The sequence below is a fragment of the Ambystoma mexicanum genome, chromosome 2p (assembly GCF_040938575.1).
Source record: "Ambystoma mexicanum isolate Mex_15411 chromosome 2p, UKY_AmexF1_1, whole genome shotgun sequence".
NCBI classification, from domain to species: Eukaryota; Metazoa; Chordata; class Amphibia; order Caudata; family Ambystomatidae; genus Ambystoma; species Ambystoma mexicanum.
The window spans coordinates 665852462-665867305 of record NC_090923.1 but is presented as its reverse complement, the minus strand read 5'-3'; the positions used below and the strand labels follow the sequence as shown (position 1 = coordinate 665867305).

The 14844-nt window shown below is 49.5% G+C and overlaps 1 protein-coding gene across 1 annotated transcript; it reads left to right on the top strand.

The window, feature by feature from the left end:
- The first annotated feature begins 1868 nt into the window (after window positions 1-1868).
- LOC138567775 (interferon lambda-3-like) lies at window positions 1869-3940 on the top strand. Its single transcript, XM_069646267.1, has 5 exons — window positions 1869-2024; window positions 2641-2718; window positions 3026-3169; window positions 3492-3572; window positions 3782-3940. The coding sequence occupies exons 1-5, from the start codon at window positions 1869-1871 to the stop codon at window positions 3938-3940; spliced, it is 618 nt and encodes a 205-aa protein (XP_069502368.1).
- The last annotated feature ends 10904 nt before the right edge of the window (window positions 3941-14844 follow it).

The following is a 14844-nucleotide window of genomic DNA, read 5'->3' as shown; positions in this document are numbered from 1 at the left end:
CCAGTGTTAGAAGGCAATGAGGTGATAGCATTTCTGTATATCTTATGTATATCTTGTGGGAAGAGAATTCACAGCTTGGAATGCGAGCCGCACAAAGCGCACAATTTGGGCCCCAGAATGAAAATAAACTATTATATTGCCGTCTTACAAGACTTCTGACTGTAGGGTGACGAGACGTCCCGGTTTTGCCGGCACTGTCCTGTAATTTGGTGCTATGTCCCCCTTTCTCAAGATTGTGTTTCCATCTGAAACTGCAGTGGTCCCCTTTTTTTTATACTAGCTTTTTATAGATGGCAGGTGGAGGAATGCACAATCTCACGCAGAAGTAATGCTGCATTTTACAACTTAAGATAGTGTTAGTTTATGATAAATTACAACATATGTTTATTTGAACATTAACACTTGAACCCCCTTCTCCTCCAAACGCTACTGAAGTGAAGTGCCTTGAAAGCCACTTTCAAGAGTTAGTCCTACATGTATGTTACTTGCCCTGTCCCGGTTTTTACATTTTTAAATCTAGTCACCCAGGATGATTGTCAACATGTGGCCACTTGCTGGGGGCCCCCTGAGGCACGAGACCCCTTTCATATGATAGATTGAAAGGCCCTGACACTGTCCCTGTGCACAGAGCCGGCCTTAGGGGAGGGCGGGCCGGACGACAGCCCGGGGTTCCAATCCCCCCCAGGGCACCATTAGCACGCCGTCATGCCAGGTTGGGGGAGTCTTTTAAGTGCTCCCCTGAGCTGGCCTGGTGGGAGAAGGCGACAGGCGCCCTTTTGTTAATAAAGGCGCCTGCAGATTTAATAACAATAGGGTGTTCACATGATGATTACCTCCCTGCTCCAACGCGGGAGCGAGGAGGTTTTCATTGGAATAGGGCGCTCATGCATTAGAATGGCTGATCGTTCTATTCCACTGATTAACCCCCTGGGAGGCACCGGAGCAGGGAGCAACAAAACAACCTGCAGACCCCTCCCACACCACATCTCCCCCTGTCAACCAGGGGCGCACTGGGGGGGAGATGTGCCAATTCACCCAGGGCGCTGCTGCCTCTAAGGCCAGCCCTGCCTGTGCATGCAGAGTTAGGCTAGAGGGAGCAATATTCATGCTTCCACAGAATGCATCGTGTGCAGAGCGCTGCAAAAGGGGAAGATTCATAGATTGCAGTCAGAATCCTGCTGTCGGGGGGAATGTGGTGCTGCTGGTTGCTATTCTCTATAGAGGCAGCCACATGAATGATAGTCAATGAAAAGCGCCCCCTTGGCCACCAGAAGCCGACTTCCACAAGTCTATCTATCTATCTATATTGGTTTTTGTATAGCGCTAAATCGACCAAGGGCCTCAGAGCGCTCAGAAGGACAAAAACAAGAACATGAAAACATAAAGAGCAGGAAGATGGAAAATCAGGAGGCCAGGGCATGAAAAGAGAGAGAACGTTGGTGACCCTCAATGGGGCTCATTACGAGTTTTACCTCTGAAAATCGCCAGTATTACCATCCGGTAATACCGCCGGAGGTAGTACCGGCAAAAATCCCCAATGGAGTCCAACGCCAATAAATGGAGCTTTACACCCACAAACCGCCACTTGTAATCAGGTGGTATTACCGCTTGAGGTAATACCTCCAGCAGTAATACAACCTGACCAAGTGGCGATATCAGTAATTTACCGCCAGAATACCGGCAAACTCAGAATGAGCCCCATTGTGTTGCAGTTACCTCAGGATGTTAAGGAGAGTGTAGTAGTTAATTTCACCTTGTGTTTAAATGTGCTCTATTGAAAGTCTTTAAATAAATGAAATTCAGATGATAAACTACATTGATATAAACACTAAACTGAATTTGCTTTGCTTATTTCCCTGGGTGCAGACATGGATATGAAGGCATTGATCCTGGCCATGGCAGCCCTGACCGTTCTCAACACAGAGGCCTTCCCCAGGAGGCCTCATGCAAAGTGCCGCATCTCCCAGTACAAGACCCTCCTCCCGTCCCAGCTCAGAGCCGTGCAGGAATTAAGGGACAAATACGTAAGTGGATCTACGAGTTGGCACACAAAGCCAGTCTGCCTCAATGTGGGGGTTGCGCCCACTAATACCTGCTCACAGTAAGGCAGGAAGATCTGAACTATCAAATCATTCTAAACACTCTGCACCACCAGTAGCAAGCACCCTTCCAAGAGCAAGAACCTAGATTAAGCTGTCAATCACTGTGCTACAGCCAATCAGCTATAAGCTAAGAGAATAGCACACTCAGTGCATATCCTAAAGATAATAATGAGAGCAGCTCAGAGGTCTCCAGAGGCCTCTCGGTGTGAGATTATTCTAGGGGTGTGAGGAAATGTACAGGCATTATAGATTCCTCTTCAGGCGCTGGGAGATTTGCAGGCTTGGATAGATCCTACATGCATGGGACATGCCTTGTCACGGTGCACGACACTAGAAGCATGGAGCATGTCCCTGAGTGTGAAGATATCCTATAAGTCACAAGAGGTTATGATATCAGGGAAACGACACATGGTGACCCAGAGGGAGCATCCGCTGGAGACATCTCTTCCAATCCCAGCTCTGCTCTTAGCCGTGTGCCTGAAATTCCCTCCAGGATGCTGAAAAGTGCTTTTTCTAACATCTCTGCCTTTTGCCCCAGGAGGAGACGTTGCTGTCACAGATCCAGAGATGCTCTGGGAAGCTCCTGCAGCAGAGGCCGTCTGTGCTCCATTTTACGGTAAGGAAAACCCGAGGCATATGAAACCTGGGAAACCGATCAATTAATCTAGGAAACGCCCCCTTCAGCTCACCTCACCCTAACGCTGTGTGTTCTCCTTTTAGAGAGATCTCAACACAGCCCTAGATCTCTGAAAGTCTCTGATCTCAGTTATACTCTTCAGCAGTAGTGAGATCTCTCAGCCCATAGGGCCACTTATACCAGGCACTGACCTCCAGGGCCCATGTAAATGTGTGTGGAACGCATGTCCTCTCTGTTTCCCTTGGGATGTTACTGTGATCACAGCTCTGTTCCTCCTCTCTTTAAGGTCCAAGACAGGATCATCTTTGTTGAGGAGAAGGTGGCACTGGCTGTACAAGTCTTGAAGAACTTCAGCAATCCAGAACTGTCCAAGTATATGTCCAAACCCTTGGAGACGCTGGTCGCCATCAGAGAGGACCTGAGACACTGTGTACGTATTGGCCCCAGACTAACCAGAGACTGTGTGTGCTGAGCAAGACCCTGTCTACGTTCTGAACATATGCATGCTATGCATACTGGCCCTTTGCATAGGTGTTAGGGAGCAATTAGATTTCTAGAGCATGCACCTGCACCCAACACTGCCCTGTGCCCTGTGCATGGCATAACAGTTACACTGATGCATGTGTGTCTATGGCAAACTCCACACAAATGAACATCCACCACCTCAGCAGTAAGAATATCAGAGTTTCAGGTTGTGCTGAGAAGGCACCAGAACTTCCAAAATCAACTTTCTTTCCTCCATTTTCTTTCAGCGCAGCTCTAGAACACACGTGAGCCGGCCCTCCCCACGCCTGGACATCTGGCTGCAGAAATTCAACAAAGAAAAAGAGATGGTAAGAGAGTGGGAACCAATAACACATGATGAGCTTAAAGGGTAGTAATGAGGTCCAGAATCAATACGGCGGGCATAAAGGACAGCAGGTGCCCTATAGACAGATGGTGCCCACCGGGCAGAGTAATGAGCAGGAGGATTGAGGAATGACATCACAAGCATCGAGGAGGCCGCTCTAAGTGTGTAACTTGCCCCTTTTGTCCCCTCCAGGAATCCCAGGAGTGCCTCCAGGAGACTGTGATCCTCAATCTCTTCCAGATGCTGAACGAGGACGTCAAGTGTGCCGCGTACATGGAGGAGTGTGACAAACTGCAGCAACATCAGGCCCGGCCCACAGGCTTCACAGCAGCCAATCAGAAGCAAGAATGACAGCAGTGGCCCAATCCTTTACCTTAGTGGAGCTCTACAGCTTTCATCCTCCGCTGGAACCAGTGACACTGTCACAAATGTTACACCGAGACCCGTTATCACAGACTCCAGCCTATTTCTCAACGCCTTCACCACAGAGACACCATCTACATAACGATGATCTCCATCACTTCCGGCTTTCAGGAGACTCAGAAAGACTGAGCTGTGCACTCACTGGAGAAGTGGCTGTCCATCATCACGGGCTAGGCCCTGCTGCCTCCACTGCCATGCATGGCGCGGCATTATATTTACCACACATACTGTGGCTGAGGCGGAGCTCTGTGGCACTTAGATCTCGCTTATAGGTCATAAGGTCAGCAAAGCTTGCTCATTCACAGGGCACAGGAGCGCGCCCTCCACTCAGGGAGCCTGGCACAGCCGGGGCACATGCATTCTCCGGCGGAAGCAGTGGTGATGTGAGGCTGCTCAGATGCTGAAAGATGCTATGACTCGTAATGCACATTTCAACTGATCCAGCGCAATATTAATATGTGTTATTTATTGTTCATTATTTTACATCCCTAGGCAAACAGCTATATGCATTGACCCATTTCGAATGGGTCCTTTTGGTTTTCAAAAAACTATTGTTTAATGATTATTTAATTGTTATTTATTTAATTGTTATCTTAACATTGCCTTTTGTCGTATTTGTAGCAATTTCACAGGGTACCATGGGCCTAATTTACAAAATGTTTTAACATTGGAACGTCCCATTGAAAACCTTTTTGTAAATCAGGCCGTAGGTTAGTAACACACAGGGGAGGACTGCGTGCAGTACCTCATGTGTCCTGTGAAGTCGGGGGCAGCAGTGACTGAAACATGGAGTTCCTATTTTGCAAGGAACCCGACTGAGTTGTCGGGAGATGGGTCAGAGAAGGGAGAGTCCTGTGGGAGAACATGTCAGGAAACCTGCTTCTCAGTGATGCAGTGCACGGCATTTAGCAGCAGGAGACACTCTGTGTATGTATTTCATAGAAAATTGTTGAAGTCTGTATTGATGTTTCTGAACCCTGAAAATTGACATTCTTCCTATTTTCGAACTCCGTGGGAATCAGATTCATGGTTTTTGACCTTGTGTACTGCTTATTTATTTTCAAAATGCAAAATGAACAAATTATACCTGTTTTTTATTAAAAGGTGCCCTGGCATTGTTTTTACAAGGCTGAAGTCTACCTGTCATTCATGAAGATAAGCACAATTCACTGTGCATGTCCAGAGCACCCAGCTTGTGATTTAAGGTAGAGTGTGGCATCCAGTGTGCACGTTTTCCATAGATACTTAACCCATTCCATTCCATTCCTGGTCATCTCTGTCAATGTCAAGAGCTATCTTTGTTCTCCTTCAAAAAGGAAATGTAGTGGAGTGAACCGGTGGCACGCGGCACTAAACAAAACCTCTTAAACTAATAAATACATTATTAAATGAATGAAACGTATATCTTCAAAATACATGAAGATACCTGAAAAAGAATAAGGCAGGACTGGCATCTTGTGCTGAAGCACTTCAAGTTTGATGCCAGACTTGGCTGAAAACACTGGTTCAAGTGCCCATAAACACGGTTAAAAGTTGTCCAGTATCAATCAAAGATCACCTGTAAAGGTACAGTGATAGACACATGGTTTATGTTATCAAAGAACTCTGAGGTAATGTATATATGTGTCACAATAGGTCTAAAGTTAGATGAAGCGAATTCTGCATAGAAAAGAATAATGCATGTTTCACACAAAAGTGCTTTATCAAGGCAGGATTTCTTTTAACCTCTAAATGGGTGGGCAGAGAGTGGACAGAAGAGAGTGAGTGGTTAAGGAGAAGAGTGCTAAAGCCAATGGATAGAGCAGCAGAGAGGGGTGTTGAAATCAAGATTGACAATGAGTTGTTCATAGAGAGTGAGAGAGTCAATTCGTTGGGAAGGGTGATGGACAAATTGATCTACCGGAGTAGGTGGCCGGTAGAGAGAGATATTATGTATGTCATAGGGGGCTGTGATTGTGAAGATAGCGTATTCAAATGAGCGAGAATTGGTAGGAGGTAGGGGAGTATGAGAGAGACGAAGTTTGGAGGATGAAACAGTCCTACACCACCAACCCTGCCAGTGGGGTTCGGAGAATGAGGGACAGTGTAGGCACGGCCATGAAGGGCAACTAGGGTTTCAGAGCCAGAGGGAAATACCCAGGTTTCAGTAAGGGTACTGAGGTCAAGAGAAGGAGGATGAGAAAGTCAGAAGTAAAGGAGGTTTTATTGCAGAGAAACTAGCATTCCAAAGAAAATAGAAAACGAGTGAGATGTAGACGTATAGCAACGTTGAATATGAAAAATAGAGAGGTGCTTGGGGTAGATGTGAGAAGATGTAGTGTAATGGAAGTCAGAGTTGGAGTCGTCTTTGTTAATAGGAGAGTAGTGGAGTGAAATGAGAGATGGCGTCGAGGGGAAGAGATGATAGGGAAGAGAGTTGAGATGGTTCTGAGCAGAGGAGAGCGAAGAGTGAAGTAGAAGGGAAAAGAAGAGATAGCATTAGAAGTGCATGGTGAGGGTGAACTTGAGAAGAAGCAATAACATGTATTTCCAGACAAGTAGAGGACACAGCAAAGCAAAGGCTCATAGGCTAAGGCAAAGAGTCTGATCAACAGCTGGGTTTCACCCTTCACTGATCTGCCCTTAACTGGGACACCTCTCGTTGGACGCCCATAGGCAGTTCAGAAGTGATGACTCACACTCTTGTCACCTGATCACCTAGCCCATCAGTGGATAGTCTCACTAATTCTGTCCCTGGTATTGCTGGTAAGAGGCCATTTCTTCCTGATTGGTGATCCCAGAGGAGTCGCGTGTGGCTTTCTGCTGGAGATTAGTCTGATCCAAGATGGCCACAGGAAGGGATGTCACATATTCAAGATGGCCAAAGGAAGTGGTGTCACCAATCATAGTTGGCTGCATGAAGTTATTTTACCAATCCAAGATGGCCACAGGACGTGATGTAATGATTTTACCAATCCAAGATGGCCACTGTGAGTGAAGTTACAGAGAGAATGTGAAGCCAAAAACCACACGGGATGACACACACACTTTCGTCACTTGATTGCCTAGTCCATCAGTGGTTGGTCTCACTGATTTGTACCCTGGTGTTGCTTGGATGAGGTGATTTCTTCTTGATTGGGACTCCCAGAAATCGCTCTTGTGGCATTCAGCTGGAGATTGACCTGATCCAAGATGACTGAAGGACAAGACATGGCCTTTAACCATGACCCATGTCCAACTTCCCCACCCAATGAGACGCAGGAGGGGGAAATCGGACAAGGAAGAGAACTTTGACAAGGATGTATATTTGGGACTGTGATGAGGGACTGTGATGGTGATGCATGTGAGGGATGTAGCGGTGTTGCACAAGAGGTATTGTGATGGGGATGCACGTTACGGACTGTGACAGGGAATGTATGCAATAGACTAATATGGGATGTGAGCATGTAACTGTGAAGGGTGATGTACATGAGACGCTGTGACCAGGGATGCACATGAGGGACTGTGATAGGGACCGGGCATGAGGGACTGTGATAGGGACGGGGCATGAGGGACTGTGATGAGGGATGCGCATGAGGGTCTGTGCCAGGTGATGCGCATTAAGAACTGTGATGGGGATACATGCAAGGGTCTATAACAAAGATGTACATGAGGGACTGTGGCAGGGGATGTGCAAGGAAGATTGAGGCCGGGGCAATGGGTTTCTTGGAGGAAAAAGTGTGAGGTGGGGTAATGGGGTATGTAGAGTAGGAAGAGTGAGCAATGCATACTTGAGTACTAATGGGGTACACGAAAAAGTGTGGGGAGGAAATGGTGTACTGATGATGAAGGAGAGTGAGGTTGGGTAATGGGTATGAGGACAAAGAAGACTTAGGCAGGAGTTTTGGGGGACCTATCAACGATGCTTCTTGTGGAACACACATCACAAATTGCATTCCACTACAAGGGACGCCATATTTTATTCATCATAGATAAAATTATTTCGATCGTACAACAAATAAAATGTTACAGATGTAATCCCTGATAAGATGTTCAAACGGGCAGCATACTCTCTACTTTGCATGGGCCGGTTTCTAGGTTCACGTTACACTGCGAGATTGTATGGTCTTTTCCAGTAGAAGGGCTTGTTTGAATAGACTCTCAAGCACCGAACACTTCAGAAGAACATGCTATGACAGCTGCAGTTTCACCTGCGAAATACACAGCTGCTTGCCACTTTTCCCTCACAACTTCCTGTTATTTTTCATTTGATGAATAACATACATTGGGCCTCATTACGACCCTGGCGGAAATCGAAAAACGATGGCGGAAATGCAATACCGCCATCGAATAGCGCTCGGTGCGATTATGACCCGTCACCGTAAAGTACGATGCCATTAGCGACACCGTAGTGAACGCCAACGCTAACTGCACCAAGTACGCGCGCGCGCGCCACGCCAAACCGTAATTAGCACCATGGCGCAAGGGTACGCGAATTCCGACCCTAGCGGACATGTACTTAACGCCATCAAGCACGGCGGAAAGTACCATTCCGCCATGGTGAGAAGTACGGCATCGCGAATCAACCGTAAACGGCCCCACTGAGTGCCTGTACACCGCTCCCTGGCCACATAGTACAACTCCCCGTAGGTGCAACGAAGTCACAATGCAACCAGTGAAATGTACAAGTCACCCATGCATGCCAACGAACAAAAGAATCACAAGAGGGGCCAATGGGAGCTGCAGGGCACAGATGGCACGAACACAGAAGCTATTCCAATGGACATGACCTCAGACTCCCACCAAGAAACGCACGCAAACACAGGCACCTGTGACCAGCAATATTCCGATAATCACATCATTCCACCAATCCACCTGGCTGACCGGCATCTGTTACACAAAACCTAATCCCCCGCCCCTGAGCATGACATCAATCAAACAGTCATATTGGCAGCCCTCACCCCTGACCTCACTGGGCTTCGTAGGCAAACGCGCCCAGCACAGTACCACGCAACTATACTCCGAAGCTGGAACCCAATGCAGATCTCCTCACAATACATCGCCCCCCAAATCGGAATATGCCACATCACTTGCAAAGAAGAACGCTACACGGCCCATATCAGAATAGAAATTTAATGCACAACAAATACACCAAGCCCATACAGCCATTAGGCCATGAACTCCAAAACACATTTCACCATTGTGGGCTGCATCGGCAATAAATGACCAGCTACTTCTTGTGTGACGCCCTGTTCCTTCATGGTACACAGGGGCTACATTCTCGTACGAAAAGGCAACATGGAAGCGCCTAGAACCGCAGGGCCGTCCCAATAGGGAGGCACTAGTCCAGCTGGAAGGCCGAAATGTTGCTCCGAGCCACTAGTACTGCATAAGGGCATGTGGCCCATTGGCGATCGTCCCATAAGATCGTAATGCTGCTCCACTGATTAACACAAGCAGCAGGTGTCGGGAGTAAAACCCATCTGCAGGAGTGGCATACAGATGGCAGTGGCAAAAGGGGAGGAGATACCTGTCAACCAAAAGAAAAGTAAAAGAATAGAATGGCCATCAGAACTACATTCGAACAACTCACTTCAATGATCACACTAAATCCACAGCCATATGCATGCTAGCCCACTCCAAAGGATCATCACCACCCAAAAACCACTTGCGAATCATAACTATCTATATCGAGGTGAAAACACTATCACAAACGAGTGTACCTGTGCATGCGTCTGTTAAAACAGAATCCATCTGATGGGATTGGTAACGTGTATAGACACAAGTGTCTGAAGGCGCGTCGAGACAGGGAGGGCTCAACAAGGCCAGATAGACGATGGTCCCACTATGGCAGCCCTGCATCACATAGCGCAGGGGAGGCGGATAGATTCCAAGAAGCCCTGTACATGGCAAACTCTGTATCAAATCATCTGTCCATGCATCCATACATCATTCCCTCATCCCGGAATGAAAACGCCTGTTTCCATACTCACATGACATGTGAAATTTCCATTGAGTCTGTGCGTCATGCAGCCTGCAAAATCCACTGTGCCCCAGCCCGTAATTCCAGTGTTGTGAAGTAACATGTATCTGGGAACGTCCGGCCTCATTGCCCACGTCGCTATTGCGCATCCCAAACTATTCATATCAATCATTGCATCCTCGCCATGGGCCCTGTCCCAAGGACATTGAACAATAGAACGTTATATTTGCAGTCAGACCTGTGGGCATCTCCTCGTCGCTAGCTGAAAACCGAAAGCGCCGCCCTTCGAATTCCTCATTTGCAACATCACGTCGAAAAGGCATCTGTGGCCGCTTGTAATCACAAATTAATCCATCTAGTGCGGCTGTGTGTGAAAATGGCAACTGCCTTCACTCACAAATGGGACGCCCCGCCCGTCGGTGAACCCCGGTGCAGTGATGCATGAGGGTCCACCGTTTCTCCAGTACTACGTTCCACTGACCCTTCACAAGTCTGTTCGCGACTGCAAAGAATGTATGTGAAACAATGGGACCATAGCTGAATGTACATATCAACCAATGTTACACGGCCATCGGGTACTAATACATGATTGTAATAGCAAGATGCCATTCCTCGAATTGCAGCGTTGTGTGCGGGACGTGCTCGCCCAAAGGGGAGAGCAGCTTGCACAGGTGGAATGAATCACCACAGGTGGAGGCCATACAGCCTGAAAACACATAAATTGCACGCCCAGTCTCCTCCCACAACCACTCCGAAATGCTACCGGCAGGACTCGCGATGTTGGCCCTGGGGGACCTGATAGCACTGCAAGTACTCCAACTCCAAGAAGAAGACGAACACCAACTACAACCGGCCGCACGGAGGAGACGCAGGAGGAGGAGGAGGGCAAGGCAGGGCCAGCAAGGGCCGCCAGCACAGCCACTACCACCACGCAGGCAGCCCGCAATCCCACGCCTCCGAGCACATCCGTTCAACCTCACTGATGAGCAGATCCACACCCTCTACCGTTTGGACCGGGACACCATAGCCGCCATTGTGGACATGACACAGGCTGACCTTGTCAGCATGATAGATAGCCCAACCGCCATCCCACCCCTACTGAAGGTGGTGTCTGTACTACACTTCCTGGCCACAGGCACCTACCAGCACACAGTCGGACAGTTGCATGGCATTTCTCAGCCACTGTTCTCACGGACACTATTGCAAGTGCTCGATGCCCTCCTGCAGCACGCAGACGACTACATCTCTCTACCACGCTCGGAGCAGGAAATTACCAACACAAAAGTGGGATTCCATGCACTTGGCGGCATACCGGGTTGCCTTGGTGCCATCGACTGCACCCATGTGGAATTGGTCGTCCCACATGCCATGGAGGCCCAGTACCGCAACCGAAAACAATTTCATTCTCTGAATGTACAAATGGTGTGTGACTCCAACAGGATCATTACACATTGTTGTGCCCGATTCCCTGGATCAACCCATGATTCTATGATCTTGAGGAACTCTACAATACCACGCTACATGGAGCGACACGCAGGGAACAGATCCTGGCTACTCGGTGAGTCTCATTTCATGCATGATGATGTAGGGTATGTGATGCGGCAATGACCTGGCAGGAAGGGGGGGGTGCGTACGTAGCAATGGCATTCCACATAATTCGTTTATCGTCCACATACAGGTGATGCCGGATATCCACTGAAGAGATGGCTCCTCACACCAGTCCGGAACCCACGGGACCAGCATGAGGAGGACTACAACCATGCCCACTCACGTACCCGTGTAGTCATTGAACAGGCATTCGGCCTACTGAAGACCCGTTTCCGGTGCCTTAGCAGGTCTGGCGGGGCACTCCTGTACCGCCATGAGAAGGTTGCAAAGATGGTGATGGCATGTGTCATGCTACACAACATGTGCATACGTAGAAATGTGCCCATGCCCCCTGACGCAGAACTGCAAGCACCTGAAGATGGTCATGATGAGGGTGGGGATGTGGCAGCACCTCAAGGAGTCTGCGAGGCACAGGAGGGCCGTGAAATTCGTCAGCATCTCATAGATGCATGCTTCTAGCACTCACGCCTGGTGGCTGATACATGGACACGGGACTCGTGGCACTGTGTGTGTCTGGTACAAGCACAATATGGACTGTTCGCCTATGATGGCCTAGTACACAAAGATCATTGTCCACACATCTCATTGGTTGATCGTGCATTGTTTATGGCATATGTGATATCATGTTGAACACCCTATCGACCCGCCACCCAAGTGAGCCCAACACACCCCCTCCACCCTCCTACCTCCCCCCCGAACACCAGTGTCCAAAGATGCTCATTGTCAGTGGGCAGTCGCTATTGCAAGCCCCCTCTGCGGGTATCAGGGGCACCCCTGCCTGTGGAGCGCAGGTTCCTCCCAGATCTACGTTGGGGGCTGCCCTGGACGGAACTTGCAACGGATGATGTCTCTGCCTGCTCACGTCCATGCATGTCCCTAAGGGTTTGTGAGAGCTCAGTGAGCACACGGCGCACTGCGGCAAGTTCGGCACATACGTCTTTGGACGTCGCATGCAGTTCCCCCCTGAGGCTCTCGGTGCTTCTCTCCATTTGGACTCTCAGGCTCTCGGTGCTACTCTCCATTTGGACTCTCAGGCTCTCGGTGCTACTCTCCATTTGGACTCTCAGGCTCTCGGTGCTACTCTCCATTTGTGCCCTAAGTGTCTCAGTTGATGTTTCTATGTCTGCCTTAGTGCCCCCACATCCATCGGCATGGTCCTTGAGGAGCGTGGCCAGTTGCTGCTGTTGCACGATTAACTGGTCGAGGGACTGTTGCCTGTGCTGTGCCATGGCCATTTGCGGTGGTGTCACAGAGGGGCTGTTCGCCTCATGTTGCCCTGCCACAGGGCTTGTGGGGGATGGCCAGTCGTCGTCTTGTGGGTGCCCCTGCGTGGTATCCTCATGGTGTACGGGATGGAACAGACAGGGGGATTGGGACAGGTCATGGATGGATCTGACTTCGACATCCCCGTCTTCTGTGTCGGAGCATGCTGCCATTAATGGGGTGTCACCTATGGTGCTGCTGCCACCAGAGGCAGTACCTTCTGTGGCATCCATTGGGGGGACCTGTGGTGGTGCTGTTGTGGGCATGCTGGCTGCTGGGGTGCCTGTTGATGTTCCCTCCTGTGTGCTGCCACTTGATATGTGCTGCTGCCGTGTCTTGATGCGTGCAGCTGAGGTGGAGGGTCTTTGGCCGTCGGTCTTGGCCCTCTTTGCAGGTGTGCTGGTAGGGGTGTCCTGGAGCTCGTCGTTTGGATCAGACCCTGTGGTGGAGTAAAGGAGGGCGAGCGTTATTGATGGGTCTGTGGGAATTGGAATGGCAATGTATCACATGCATTGGGGTGGTACCTGTGGGTGATTTGGGTCGGGGCCTTGGAGGTGCTTTCATTTGTGTGTGGAGTGAGGGTGCAGTTGTTTGGCAGCCTGCAGTTAGGGTGTGCCTGCTGCACGTGTAGTGGGTGTTTTTGGGGTTTTTACTTATTTATGTATTTATTGTGGTTTTAAAGTGCGCTATCAGGCCAATGTGTGTGGACGTTCTCCTGGCCATGTGTTGCTGTTGAGCTATGTGGACACATGTGGATCACATGATTGGACATTGTGGATTTGGCATGGTTTTATTTGGGCCACCTACCTGATTCTCCGGATGTCTGCACTCCTTTCTCCATCCCTCCGACTCCCTCTATGCTCTCCATTCCAATGGTGGAGGCACAGATTTCTTCCCAGGGGGTCAACTTGATGGGTGATTCCGATCCTCCCCCGGTGGCTGTGGCAATGTTGCGGTTGGCAGAAAGTATGCTACGGACGCGTATCCGCAGGTCGTCCCACCGCTTCCTGCATTGCTGTGGGTTGCGGGGTGCGGTCCCCACCGCACTTACCCGCTGTGCCACCAGGGCCCATATGGCCTTCTTGTTCGCAAGTGCCGTCCTGGTCATTTGCGTGGAGAAGACGGCGGCGGCATTCTCCTGGAGGGTCTCTGTTAGCACGGTGAGTTCCTCACGGGAGAAGTGGACCTGCCGCTTGCGGTCGCACGCTTTCTTCGCTACTTTTCCCATTTTTCTTGGTTTCACTGGGGTGGATGACGGGTTGGGATGTGTCTCAGGGTGGTGTTTTTAGTGGTTGTGTGTATTTAGTGGTTTTATAGGTGTACGGCGTGTTGTTTCCCGTTCCGGGCCCATGTTTTTACTTCCGTTTCCGTATATTTACGGTCACCGTACTTTCCGGTTGGCGCTCACTGCGGTGTCCGCTATGATGGGTGGCGGTATTGCACCTAGGGCGCCGTACGGCGGCGGTGTGGCCCGTTTTGGGGTCATTTCCGCCATCGCGGACTTTGCACTTCCGCCATGCCGTGGTGCTCGTGCCCGATGGGTCGGAATGGGCCGCACTTTGCTCCATCGTGCAATGGCGGAAACGCTATTTACGCTGTGGCGGTCCGGTCAGTCACTTTCCGCCAGGGTCGTAATGAGGGCCATTGTCTGCAGTTTTTCCATTATCATAGGTTTCTCTATATAGGGGCTCTTGTGGTAGCACACGCCATTTTAGCTCCCTAAATACTACTTTAGACCAACAGCAGCTGCACAGAAATCCTGGATAGTTTTTAGGTTCATATCCTAAATCCCTTGAGCTACAGGAGTTCTACTTTTGCGGATGAGAGAAAAGGGATGACAGGCCATGCTTTCATGGTGTGATGAGCACATCAGCACTTCGAGTGCCTAAAAGCACTTAGAACCAAAGTCATGTATTCGCTGTAAGTGGTAAGAAGTGCAGGATTTGCACCAATGCCTGCACAGACTAGAAAGACAAGGAGCTGCTTTATGTATTCCCTTTATTATTTCACTTCATGCCCA